General features: G+C 35.2%; 2 protein-coding genes across 8 annotated transcripts in view; both read right to left on the bottom strand.

The window, feature by feature from the left end:
• Nucleotides 1-5,775, bottom strand: part of LOC126947718 (pancreatic alpha-amylase-like) — a 67,959-nt gene extending 62,184 nt beyond the window's left edge. For all 4 annotated transcript variants that reach the window (XM_050778751.1, XM_050778735.1, XM_050778725.1 and 1 more), the window contains exon 1: nt 5,690-5,775. The gene's annotated coding sequence lies outside the window, so the exon portion shown is untranslated. The remainder of the gene's footprint in view (nt 1-5,689) is intronic.
• Nucleotides 5,561-13,170, bottom strand: part of RNPC3 (RNA binding region (RNP1, RRM) containing 3) — a 31,814-nt gene continuing 24,204 nt past the window's right edge. For 3 of the 4 annotated variants that reach the window (XM_050778693.1, XM_050778683.1, XM_050778703.1), the window contains 4 exons: nt 9,753-9,885; nt 9,044-9,111; nt 7,137-7,549; nt 5,561-5,768 (listed from right to left, as the gene is read on the bottom strand). In XM_050778693.1, the coding sequence (XP_050634650.1) occupies nt 9,049-9,111; nt 9,753-9,885 (196 nt within the window). In that variant the 3' untranslated portion in view covers nt 5,561-5,768; nt 7,137-7,549; nt 9,044-9,048. The remainder of the gene's footprint in view (nt 5,769-7,136; nt 7,550-9,043; nt 9,112-9,752; nt 9,886-13,170) is intronic. The other variant, XM_050778672.1, reaches the window with a different exon arrangement.

Here is a 13,170-nt window from a genome sequence, read left to right as displayed (position 1 = left end):
CCAAATAATCAATGTAAATTCTAACCAAAGGAAAGACAGTGTAGCTTTATTAGTATTGCACAAAGATCTAAGGCAAAATTAATGCCAAAATAAAATGGTCGTACATTCATAATTAAAAATGTTTGACTCTGACTAGAAATTCAACAAATATATGTGTTTACTCGCCTTATAACATGTTTAAAATTGCTAAAACAAAAAAATTGACAGTACAATAATCGGGAAATCCACCATTATGAGAGAGTTTTAACAAAATAACCATATTAAGAACAAGCAGGTTTGAACAAGTTTTAATTAACCTGACCAAATGCACATATGGAGAACACATTATTTTTTTAATTGTCTCTATACAGTCAGAAGTTGAGTCTTTTAAAGGACTGAAATAAAACAGAATATTCTAATTGGACTAAGATCATATAGCATGCTCTTGTTAATATGAAAATTTATTTCCAAGTATTTTGTTGTTATAAGAAGTCTTATAATGAACATCTGTATACATGCTTACACGAGTGAGTAATTCTGTAGGCTAAATGTATGTGAAACTTGAAGTATATTTTTATATTTTCATATTATGCAAAATTGTCCTTACAAAGGTATCAACTTTTACTCTCTAGCAGCAAATATTATGGTACGTTTTGCAACACTCCCACCAAAAATTATTATTATAGCTCTAATTTTTGCCTAATATATTAAAAATGATTTGTTTTTCCCAATTACTAGCAAGGCTGAACATCATTTCACATTTTTTTTTTGCCTATTGAGTTTTCTTTTGAAATTTACTTCTTCCTTTTCCCATCTAGTTTTGCTTTATTATTTTTTTTCTTATTGAATGTTTGGAGTTCTTATGTTGTTATCATTTGTCATGTATTGCAAATATATTGTCCTAATAGATCACTGTTGTTTTTTGAAGTCTTTCTATTGCAAAATTAAGTAATCATGGATGCTGGTAAGAATTAGGACAGTGCCAAAGGTATGCCTGCATTATTATTTTTTGTCCAACTACAGTCATGCATTGCTTAATGACAGGAGTATGTTCTGAAGAGTAAGCCTTTAGGTAATTAAGCCACTGTGCAAATGTCATAGATTGGACTTCCATAAACCTACATGGCATAGCCTATTCCTCCTAGGCTACAAACCTGTAAAGCATGTTATTGCACTGGATACTATAGGCAACTGAAACACAATGTACTGGTGTATCTAAATATATTTAAACAGGAAACTTCCGATAAAAATGTGGCATAATAAACTTAACTGGATCACCATCATATATACAGTGCATGACTGTATTCACCATGCAAAAGGTTTTAATTTTTAAAGTGATTATTTGTTTAACTACAGTGGTTCCTCGTCCCTCCATATCCATGAGGAATTGGTTCCAGAACTCCCCATGGATACTTTTAACTGCTCGAATCCTTTATATAAAATGTAGTATTTGCATATAACTTTTACATCATCTCAGATTACTTATAATAACTAATGCAACATAAATGCTATGTCAAATGTTGTTATATTATGTTGTTTAGAAAATGACAAAAAAAAACGTCAATACATGTTCAGTATAGATGCAACCATCCTTTTTCTTGTCTTATCCTTAGATCTTGTTTAATAAGATTAAAGACCAAGTGGTAAGGAGGATGGGAAAAGAGACAGAGGAACAATGTATTAATTACAACTTTTTTTTTTCTTTTTTTTTTTTAGCTGAAGTCTCCCTATGTCACCCAAGCTGGAGTGCAGAGATGCAATCATGGTTCACTGCAGCCTCAAATTCCTGGGCTTAAGTGATCCTCCCTCCTTAGTCTCCCAAGTTGTTGGGATTACAAGCATGACCTATTATGCCCCGCAATGGTATTTTTGCTGTTGTTTACAAAGTTAAATGCCATTATTTTTTATATTGAAATATCTTTTAATACTTTTTTTTTTTGAAATATTATTGATTACTTAGAACTCAAAGTCTGGAAACCATTGAACAAATTTATTCCAATAGTCTCTCTCACTGTTAACATTCTCTGATCCTATGTTTATTCTTCTCTTGGCTTTCTACATCCTAATGGAAATATGAAAATCAAAGAGCTTAAGGAAATTTTGTGGCTGTATCAATCAGGACAGAATAGGTTATTCTGCAGTAATAAAAGAAAGTAAAATTTTTCAATGGCTTACAATAACCAAGTTTCTCATGTTCAACTAGGATCAACAAAGGCATTCTATTAGTCCTTTCGTAATGTCACAAAAACTTCATTTTGACACACGCTTTAGCAGTCGGGAAGTTCCCAAAGTAAAACATTATTTCTGCTCACATTTCACAGCCAAAGCAAATCACATGGACATTCCCAAATTCAACAGGATGGAAGTATTTCATTTGCAGGGAGGATCACTAATATTTGTGAAAAATAGTACACTGCATATATGAGATCAGAAATAAACAGGAAAAATAATTTTCATTGGAGTGAACATTTGAAAAACAAGAAATGCGAGTTTAAATATATATATTTTAAAAGAAAAATACAGTATATACAGAGCTTCTCACACTCAACTTCAGTCTTACACCTCCATCCTTTCCTTCGACAGCAAGACATTCAATTTCTTCTGAGTTTATATGATCATTTCTATGCATGTTTTTGTGACTTACTTCATCTAACATTTCCTTAAGCAACATATAATAGTCTTTTAAGTAGTTACCTTTTTCTAAGCTTTGAAAAGTTTCATAAAATTGCTCACATCTTCTTAAACTTTTGGATATTCAAAGATCCTGGTATATAAATACCATATTAAGTCCTATTTTATAATTTACAAAAAATTAAAATAAATTTTCTTATGTAAAATATATATACATATACATATAAAAATATATACATATATACATACACATATATGTACATATATACATAATATACATATATATACATTTTTTAATCCTACTCTATCACCCAGGCTGGAGTCCAGTGGCACAATTTCGGCTCACTGCAACCTCCCCCTCCGGGTTCAAATGATTCTCCTGCCTCAGCCTCCCGAGTAGCTGGGACCACAGACATGAGCCACCACACCCAGAAATTTTTTTTGTATTTTAAGTAGAGACAGGGTCCCACTGTGTTGGCCAGGCTGGTCTCAAACTCCTGACTTGACGTTGATCTGCCTGCGTGGGCCTCCCAAAGTGCTGGGATTACAGGCATGAGCCACTGCGCCTGGCGTCCTTTTTCATTTCTAATTGATACCTTTTAAATGGATACAACCGCCTCAAGTCTTTATACATTAGTCATAGATGTTCTAGTCTTATTTAATTTCCTACCTTTTTCTTCATTGCTTAGACCTTGTACATGTTGGGTACAGGGTATATCTTTCCTGATGTTTTTCAATGTTTTGTGTGTGTGTGTGTGTGTGTGTGTTTTAAGATTTCCTATTAGCTTTTATGTGGACGCTCTATATACCATTTGTTTTCAGAAAATATAAGGCGGGATATTTAGCAGCTTAAGCACTAGGGGTGAGAACTTTCTATTCCTCTTGAAAACCATCAGTTCTACCCTTAAATTAAGTGTCTGACCCAGGGGGTTAGCTCACATATCTACTGAATAATCCTACTGAGGTCATTATTTTTTAGTATGCACTACTAAAGATAATTAAATGTAATAAAGTATCTTACAGTTGACACATTAAAGAACTTTCGATTACTCACAAAAGGAAGTGCTGTCTTCTCACAGGGTAGTAAAGATAAAATAATTACTACAAGCACTCAGCACAGTTCTTGTTGAGATTTCAAAATTCATTTACATAACCTTTCAGTCTCCTAGGTTCTCAATTTCTTGAATTCATCTCCTTCCATCATCACCTTGCCTCTAAGCTACTCCCATCTTCACATCCTAAAACTTATAAACACTAAGTACTATACTCTAATATTTTCAATTTCAGTCACCCCATTCTTATTTAAATCTCCCAAATTTCTAGTTTCTACCTCAAGAACTCCAATGCATCTTCAGTCACACTGCAATCTACAATTGATCATACGATTTTCCACTGTCTCAACCTTATTTTCTCACTTCATTCCTTAACCCAGATTACTTTCCATATCCCTCTTTTATAGTCATTATCTTAAACGTAACATCTCATTACTGACCGTCTTACTCACCTAGGGAAATCTCAACTTTCAACTGAATTCTGTACTTATTCAGTGACAGCACCTATGCTGAACTCAACTGGAGAAAAACACAAAACCATGTTGACTGATACCACTTAAATAAACCACAGACTGCCTAAGAGTTTACTTTCCTGCATTCCTGGTTATCCATTTTACATCTCCTTTTTCTTCCTTAATCCTTCATGACTTCCTCCCTCTTTATGACCTTGTATCCTAGTTCACTGAGAAAATATAACAAAAATTTGACATGCTACTCCTATCTACTGAACAACAAACATCTAGAACTCTATAATCTGCCCTTTATCCTGTTACTAATGAGCTGTTTATGTGCCTACCTTTAAAACTAACCCTTCTATTTGTATACCAGATCTATGATTTCAGCAATATCCCTCTCTTTCCTGCATTATGTTTTTTTCCTCTCTACTGAATCAGTCCCATTAGCATACAAACCTGCTATATCATCGATCTTAAAATAAACAGTGTTTGGATATTACATTACCCTCCATTAACAACCCATTTCTCACATCCCTTTGAAAGCGAGACTCCTCAAGAGTTGTCTTCAATACTCACTATATTAAATTCCTCTCCAACATTCTCTTGAATACCTCCTCTTACTCCTGACATCCACCAAGTTTGTCAACATCAAGGTCGCAAATGTTGCTCTACCCAGTGCTTAATTCTAAAAACTCATCTTTCCTAACTCATCAAGAGAGCTAATATATTTGATTACTCCTTCCTATTTGAGATACTTTCTTCATTTAACTTCTAGTTATTCCTCCTTGTTTTAACTATTTGATATCTCACCATTTGGATGCTCCAGGGTTCACTTCTCCATCCTTCTAATTCCTGTCTCTAATGTTCTTACTCTCTCTACCTCACAATGCTGTAAAAGGTAAGAAGCTATGATTCACAACAGCATTTTTACAGAAGAGCTGAGTCTTTTTGGGCAGTGCCTCTAAGGTACAGGTGTAGTCACAGACTCAGGAAAGTATCTGTAAGAATAAATCAAATTAAAAAAAGAATGTTTTCCTACGTATATACAGCTGAAACTAATTTCATTAAAGGAACAGAATAATTTTACATGGGAAACATTTTCACCTTTGAGTGATGTTCTGACAGATGAAAGATTTGGGGGTACAAAAATGGAAGACTGTATTACGGCAAGGATACAAATTTTCTAAACTGGGATAAATCGCCCGCTTCCGAAAAACCAAAAGCCCAATAAAACTCAAAGCCAGAAAAATATAAAATAATTACAAAAACAAGACTGCAATAAAAAAAAATGTGAAAGCGCACTGGTATCCAGGTAATTACAAATACTGCCTTTTAATTTTTAAAGGCAGTATTTGTAATCATAAAAAAATTATAAATTTTATATATTTTTATAATACTATGTTTTCCTAGATGTGTTAAGCCAGATAAAAAATACAAACACCATTTATTGGAAAGAAAACAATTTATTATATTTGAGGAAAGACATTAAAATACATGTAATATATTTCCAATTCACTGATTTAAAGGCATAACAATTTAATTTTTAAATACACTTTCAAAGCTGTTACGCACAGTTCCATAGTCCAGGTGGTCAATTTCTTCCTCTGAAAGTTGGAAAGCACTTGAAGGACACGCCGGATTCAAAAGAAACCTAAAACATCACAAAAGCCCATTAAAAATAGTAAGTATAACACAGTTCATTAGTTTAAAAATAACTGAAAGCTGAACCATTTATATTTAGAAAATTAGTGAATCATGTCAGTATAACAAAATTTATCTAAATAACAGCTTATAAAGAAACTGATTTATAACATTTACAAAATCATTTTAACTGTGCCTATAGAAAAATAATTACAATTTCAATATCTATAGGTTTTGTACTTTTAAGATGATAATAACCAAATTTTGAATTGTTTTCATAGAACTAATAATAGTAGCAGATTTTTCAACAAAGAAATACGGAGGCTCCAACCCTTTATTTTCCTAGTTATTAATATAAGGTTGGATGGCTAGGTTGATACTTGGTACCTAACCATTTTACTCTAACAAAGCAGTGTCTAAAATGGTCAGTTCTTAGAATTACTAAGGAAACCTTTTCAAATCAGATTCTTATACTCCATTCCCAGAGATGCAGATGTATTGGTTCTAGGGTAGAGTATAGGAATTTTTATGCATGAAAACTCTTCCTTGGTGGTTCTCAACCTTGGTCGTACATTAAAATCTGTTTGAGAGGTTTATTCTAACATCTGTGCTACACTCCCATTACCTTAAATCAAAATTCTGACCAAGGGAACCAGGCATCAATATATTTATTTATTTATTTATTTTTTTTTTTAGGAGGGAGAGGGTCTCACTCTGTCACCAGGTTAGAATGCAGTGGTGTGATCATGGCTCACTGCAACCTCAACCTCTGGGGCTCAAGTGATCCTCTTGCCTCAGCCTCCCAAGTAGCTGAGACCAGAGGTGGAAGCCACCACACTCGGCTACTTTTTGTATCTTTTTGTAGGGACAGGGTCTCCCTACATTGCCCAGGCTGGTCTCAAACTCCTGGGCTCAAGTGATTCTCCCATTTTGGACTTGCAAAGTGCTGGGATTACAAGTATGAACCACTGCACCCTTTTAAAATTAGTATTTCATTCAAGTTCCAGATCACTGTAATGTGCAGCCAAGACTGGGAACCACTGTTCTTGGCGATTATGGTCATCAACCAGTCGGGAAATCACTATTCCTATATACCTGCCAAGACTGTTTTTGACTTAATGCACTACCCTTAGTCGGCATTATGTGTTCTCCCCTCTATTACACTTTTCTTCCCTTGTTTAGAAAAAGAAAGGGGAAAGAAGAAAGATACTTCTATTGCTATCTATGTCAAAAGAGACTCACTTAAGACTTTAAATGAGAGGTCTGCTACTCTTTAGAATTTACATAGTAATCCAGACATCTTAATTTTCAATATAAGTACTTTTTAAAAGAAAAACATGTCCTTTGCCCAATTAAATTTTAAACATATTATAAATACCTAAACCAGATACATTATACAACAGAAAGCATGTTATTGAATTAAGTTTAGGAAATATACAAATAGAAGAAACAAGACTGTATACTGAGTTAAAGTAAATAAACACATTCTCTAAGTAAGTTGACCTGATTCACTAACTTTCCCTCAAAAAATTATATAACCTAAAGGACAGCACAGAAAATTCAACAACAAATCTAAAAACACATAAAAGATTTTTCAATCTATACAAACACTTTTAGAAATATTTCATTTGAATAAAGTGTAAAAAAGTATTGCTTAACCTGGATCAACAGGTGGGGGAAAGACAAACATTTCTAAGAAAAAAATAAAAAAACACTGCCCCAAAAAGGATACGACAAGAAAGGATACACTTTGCATGACAGTATTACAGCAGTATTTACGCAGGAATGCTTCTAAAGAAGAACAGCAGAATGCAGTTTAATTTTTTTTTCTTATTTTTCAGCACCAGATTTACAAATAAATGATTTTTAAAAATACAGACTGAAATCCATCTTTCTTCTAAAGTGTTTATAAGACTTGTGACTACCCAGTATAGACATACAACACAATTCAAATATTCAAGCCATCTCAGAGGGACTAAACATTAAACAAAATTTTCTCTTATTTATTCATATTTGTCAATTAAACACAATTGTGATTGTGACCAATTTACTTTATGTTCTTTTAGTTTACAGAGGAAGAAAAATTTAAATAAAAAACAAAGGAATATATTTCCACTTATTTCTTGAACAATGTAGCAAACATTAACATTTAAAATGCTTAATTCTACCATACTTAATCATCAAATTAAGTATGCACTAAAATTACTTGTTTTAAAGACAAAAAAAAGATGTAAGTCCACAAACATATATTATTGTGAAGTGTGTTAATAGTTTTATATACTCAGCACTGTTGAAAATTTTTTTTTTTTTTTTTTTTTTTTTTAGTTGGAGTCTTGCTCTGTCGCCAGGGTAGAGTGCAGTGGTGTGATCCCGGCTCACTGCAACCTCCGCCTCCCAGGTTCAAGAGATTCTCCTGCTTTAGCAGCTCATGTAGCTGAGACTACAGGTATGCACCACCACACCCAGCTAATTTTTGTATTTTTAGTAGAGACGCGGTTTCACCATGTTGGCCAGGATGGTCTTGATCTCTGGACCTTGTGATCTGCCCACCTCCACTTCCCAAATTGCTGAGATTACAAAGGTGAGCCACCACCCTCAGCCAGAATTATTTTTAGTAACAGTTTGACTTTTTTTTTTTTCTAACTTTTATTTTAACATTTATTCTAGGTTAATTTTAAGAGTTAGAAAATGTATCTGTAAGTGTTTATCCAAGGAGTTTTCAAGCTGTGGTCTCTGGATCAGATGCCTCATGATTACCTGAAAACTCATTAATTTTGTAAATTTTCAGGTGCCAACAAGGGTGACCAACTCGTCCTGGCTTGCCAGACACATTCCCCATTTCGGCACTAAATGTCCGGCTTCCTGGAAATCCCCTCATTAAAAGGAAAACTGGTATAACTAGCTTCCCTAGGTCCCCACATCAGACCTACCAAATCAAAAACTCTTTCAGGGAAGGAAAGAACCTACATAATTGTGTTTTATTAAGCTCTCCAAGTGATTATGATACATATTAGAGTTTAAGAACTATTGATTTACTATAGGCCGAAAAATTAAAAAAAAAGTAACTGGCACACTCCCAAGATTCATTCTCCAAACTTAACTTTTACATATAAATGGGTTTTAATCTGTAGTTATAGTTTTGAAGTTTAATGGGACTTAACTGCATAGATAGGTATTTCCTTAAAAAATACATAAGAGATACCCGAATTACTACTCTATCAAACTTTTATTCTTAATTGTATCTAAAGAATTAGTCTTGTCTTATTACATTTTATTCACACTTACCTTTATTAATTTTTAACTCTTTTTCCTTCCTTAGGATCTTGTTTTGGTCTAGCAGATCGAGCAAACTGCTAATAATTTAAAATTAAGGTTTCCTTCATGAATATGCAAGTAATCTTTTCTAAATAATTCTCAAAAACGTTCTAATGTATGGTGAGAGTATGGTTTTTTAATTTACCTTGAGTGTCTCCTGACTCCATGACTTGAGAGGAAATTAATAATTAACTTTTCCTTTATAGTCATTATTTTTTATACCTGGGCCTTTGCTTCTTTACCTATCTTGCTGATTTCTAGTTTGCAAACTGCATTGATTACTAAAAGCAAGATGGTTCATCAATGATATACTCTGGTTATTAAAATTCTCATGTAGAAATATAAATTACAATAAAATGATAAAATGAATTAGTTCTTTTATGACTCCAAATGTACTTCTGGATACTCTAGTCTCTTCGCATAACTGTACTTTTGAGCTGCATAAGCGAAACACTTAAAACTTGGCTAAAATTGAACAACTTCATGCTGCTGAAGCTCCTTTACTAAAAATCTAAATAACACTGTCATTTGACTCAGTGAGGTGGGTTTAACTGTAACTGAATGAATATCTACTGCTAGAATGCCAATTGTGGAAATTTCTAAAGGGTAACACGAAAATTAATTTCAGTTATACCCTTCTAAAAATTATAGTTTTGAAATAGATGGATTTAAAGGATACAACCACCATGGGTTTTCCAAAAAGCACGTATCCGTTAGCTTCCTTTAAGGCTTTTGTTGCTGCTTTTTCATTAGGAAGTCCAATGAAAGCTTGTCCTTTCATACGACCTTCTTTCATCAAACGTATATCAAACCTAGAAGGAAGAAAAGAGCTTTGATTCAAAGAATGTTAGTTTCAATGATGTGAATGAAAATGTGTTGGACAATTTAAAATGTTACTATTTCAAATAAAAGTGACTGAAACATTTGATAGGCACGTCAATTATTCAGTTTTCTAAAAATGTATTTCATGTTCTTGCACTAAAACTGATTCTACAAGTAGGTAGTATTTAAGATGTATTTTTAACTATTCTCAACTATCATAAAAATATGTGATTTAAAAATTATACTACTAGTAATAAGAAAAGCAAACTTCCCTTTTTTTTTTTTTTTTTTTTTGAGACGGAGTCTCGTTCTGTCACCCAGGTTGGAGTGCAGTGGTGCAATCTCGGCTCACTGCAAGCTCCGCCTCCTGGGTTCATGCCATTCCCCTGCCTCAGCCTCCGGAGTAGCTGGACTACAGGCACCCGCCACCACGTCTGGCTAATTTTTTGTATTTTTCGTAGAGACGGGGCTTCACTGTGTTAGCCAGGATGGTCTCTATCTCCTGACCTTGTGATCCACCTGCCTCGGCCTCCCAAAGTGCTGGGATGACAGGTGTGAACCACGGTGCCCAGCTGCAAACTTCTTAAATTATTATTTATCTCAATTTTTTAAGTTCCTTACAATCTGGCACTACCTGTTCAAGTGACTAAAAAGAAACAAAACAAAACAACACTATATAACGAAGAATGGAAAAATAAAAAGGATTAACAGCCAGTTATAAACAATTATAGAATTCGTTACATGTTTTTTTTAAATTAATTAATTAATTTATTTATTTTTTGAGACAGAGTCCTGCTCGGTTGCCCAGGCTGGAATACAGTGGCGTAATCTTGGCTCACTGCAACCTCCACCTCCTGGGTTTAAGCGATTCTCCTTCCTCAGCCCCCCGGGTAGCTGGGATTATAGGCGTCTGCCACCACACCTGGCTAATTTTTATATTTTTAATAGAGATAGGGTTTCATTATGTAGACCAGGCTGGTCTTAACTCCTGACCTCAAGTGATCCCACCCACTTTGGCCTCCCAGTGTGCTGGGATTACAGACGTGAGCCACCACGCCCGGCCTAGAGTTCATTATATTATTATAAGCAATTACAGAACTTCAAAGTAGGAAGGAACCTCAATGATTATCTACTCAAAACCATAATTTTACAGGTGATGTCTAGAGTCAGTGAGTGACTCTTCAAAGCAGACAGCTAAGATCTAAAGTCAGAAACACAAACCAAATTTTTAACTTCCTAATATAGTGATCTATTCCATAGTATATTCATTTTTTTGAAATTTTTGAAAGAAAATCAGTCAAACACTACTTAGAAAAACTAGATTGTAATTTACAACTGAAATATTACCTAGTATTTAGTCTACGAGACTACCAAAATAATACAACATAAAAAACTATCAAAAAATGCAGTAAATTATTATTTTTTTTCTTATAATCATGACTCAAAGATGGCAACAAAGAAAAAGACCTAGCATTTTGCATGACCAGCAAAAGAAAAAATATTTTGGCATCCTGATAACAGGTATTTGTTCCTAATGAATATAGAGAATTGTAAAACATGGTTCCATTTGTGTATACCTATCTAAAAAAACACATAGCCAGATAAGATTTTTAAAATATTGATGTCACTTGAAGATTAAAACAAAACTTAGTTACAGTCACTTATTTATTTTATCTGCACTCAAAAGCCTCTTACCTTATCCTGTCTTACTTCTTCTTACTTTTAATTTATATGACAGGGAGTCTTTTATACTTTGGAATTAACAAATACAGTATTGTAAAGAATGAAATTCTAACTCCAAACATTAGCTGATATGGTTTGGCTCTGTGTCCCCAAATCTCATTTGAATTGTAACTCCTACATTCCCATGTGTCATGGGAGGAATGCTGTTACAGGTGACTAAATTATACGGGTGGGTCTTGTGTCCTCGAGATGATAAATGAGCCTCGCAAGGTTTGATGGTTTTAAAATAAAAAGAGACTGGTGGCATTTTTCCCCTGACCTAGAGATTTATGGAATTTTGAACTTGAGGGTATCTGTTGGAAGAAATCTCTAAGCAGCGAAGCATTCAAGAGGTGACTTGGGTGCTATTAAAGGCATTCAGTTTTAAAAGTAAACACCATAAAAGTTCAGAAATTTTGCAGTCTGACAATGCAACAGAAAACAAAGAGAAGAAATTCAAGCCAGCTGTAGAAATCTGCATAAGTAATGATGAGCCTGATGTTAATCCCCAAGAAAATGATGAAAATGTCTCCAGGGCATGTTAGAGGTCTCATAGGAGCCCCTCCCATCACCTGAGGCTTAGGAAGGAAAAGTGATTTCTAGGGCAGGGCCCAGGGTACCTGTGGTGTGTGCAGCCTAGGGACTTGGTGCTCTGCCCCCCAGACACTGCAGCTGTGGCTGAAAGGGGCCAACATAGAGCTTGGGTGGTAGCTTCAGAGGGTGCAAACCTCAAGCCTTGGCAGCTCCCACATGGTGATGAGCCTGGCAGTGCACAGATGTCAAGAATTGGGGTTTCGGAGCCTCCACTTGGATTTCAGAGGCTATATGGAAATGCCTGGATGTCCAGGCAGAAGTTTGCTGCAGGGATGGGGCTCTCATGAGCTAAGGCAGTGCAGAAGGAAAATGTGGGGTTGGGGTTCCCACACAGAGTTGCTACTAGGGCACCACCTAGCGGAGCTGTGGTAAGAGGGCCACCGTCCTCCAGACCCCAGAATGGTAGCTTGCACCATGCACCTGGAAAAGCTGCAGACACTCAATGCCAGCCCATGAAAGCAACTGGGAGGGAGGCTGTACTCTGCAAAGTCACAGGAGTGGAACTGCCATGGGAACCCAGCTCTTGCATCAGCATGACCCGAATATGAGACACGGAATCAAAGGAGATCCTTGGAGCTTTAAGATTTGATTGCCCCGCTGGATTCTGGACTTGCACAAGGGCTGTAGCCCCTCTGGTTTGGATGATTTCTCCAGGGCCCATAGCACCCTTGTTTTGGCCAATTTCTCCCATTTGGAATGGCTGTATTTACCCAATGCCTGTACCCCCATTGTATCTAGAAAGTAAGTAACTTGCTTTCAATTTTACAGGCTCCTAGGCAAAAGGGACTTGCCTTGTTTCCAATGAGACTTTGGACTGTGGGCTTTTGAATTAATGCTGAAATGAGCTGAGACTTTGGGGGACTGTAGGGAAGGCAGGATTCATTTTGAAATGTGAGGACATGAGATTTGGGAGGGGTGGGGGCAGAATGATTTGGTTTGACTCTGTGTCCCCACCCAAA

This window comes from Macaca thibetana, chromosome 1 (genome assembly GCF_024542745.1).
Source record: "Macaca thibetana thibetana isolate TM-01 chromosome 1, ASM2454274v1, whole genome shotgun sequence".
NCBI lineage: Eukaryota > Metazoa > Chordata > Mammalia > Primates > Cercopithecidae > Macaca > Macaca thibetana.
The sequence above is the reverse complement of the archived record's forward strand: the minus strand, read 5'-3'. Positions and strand labels throughout refer to the sequence as shown.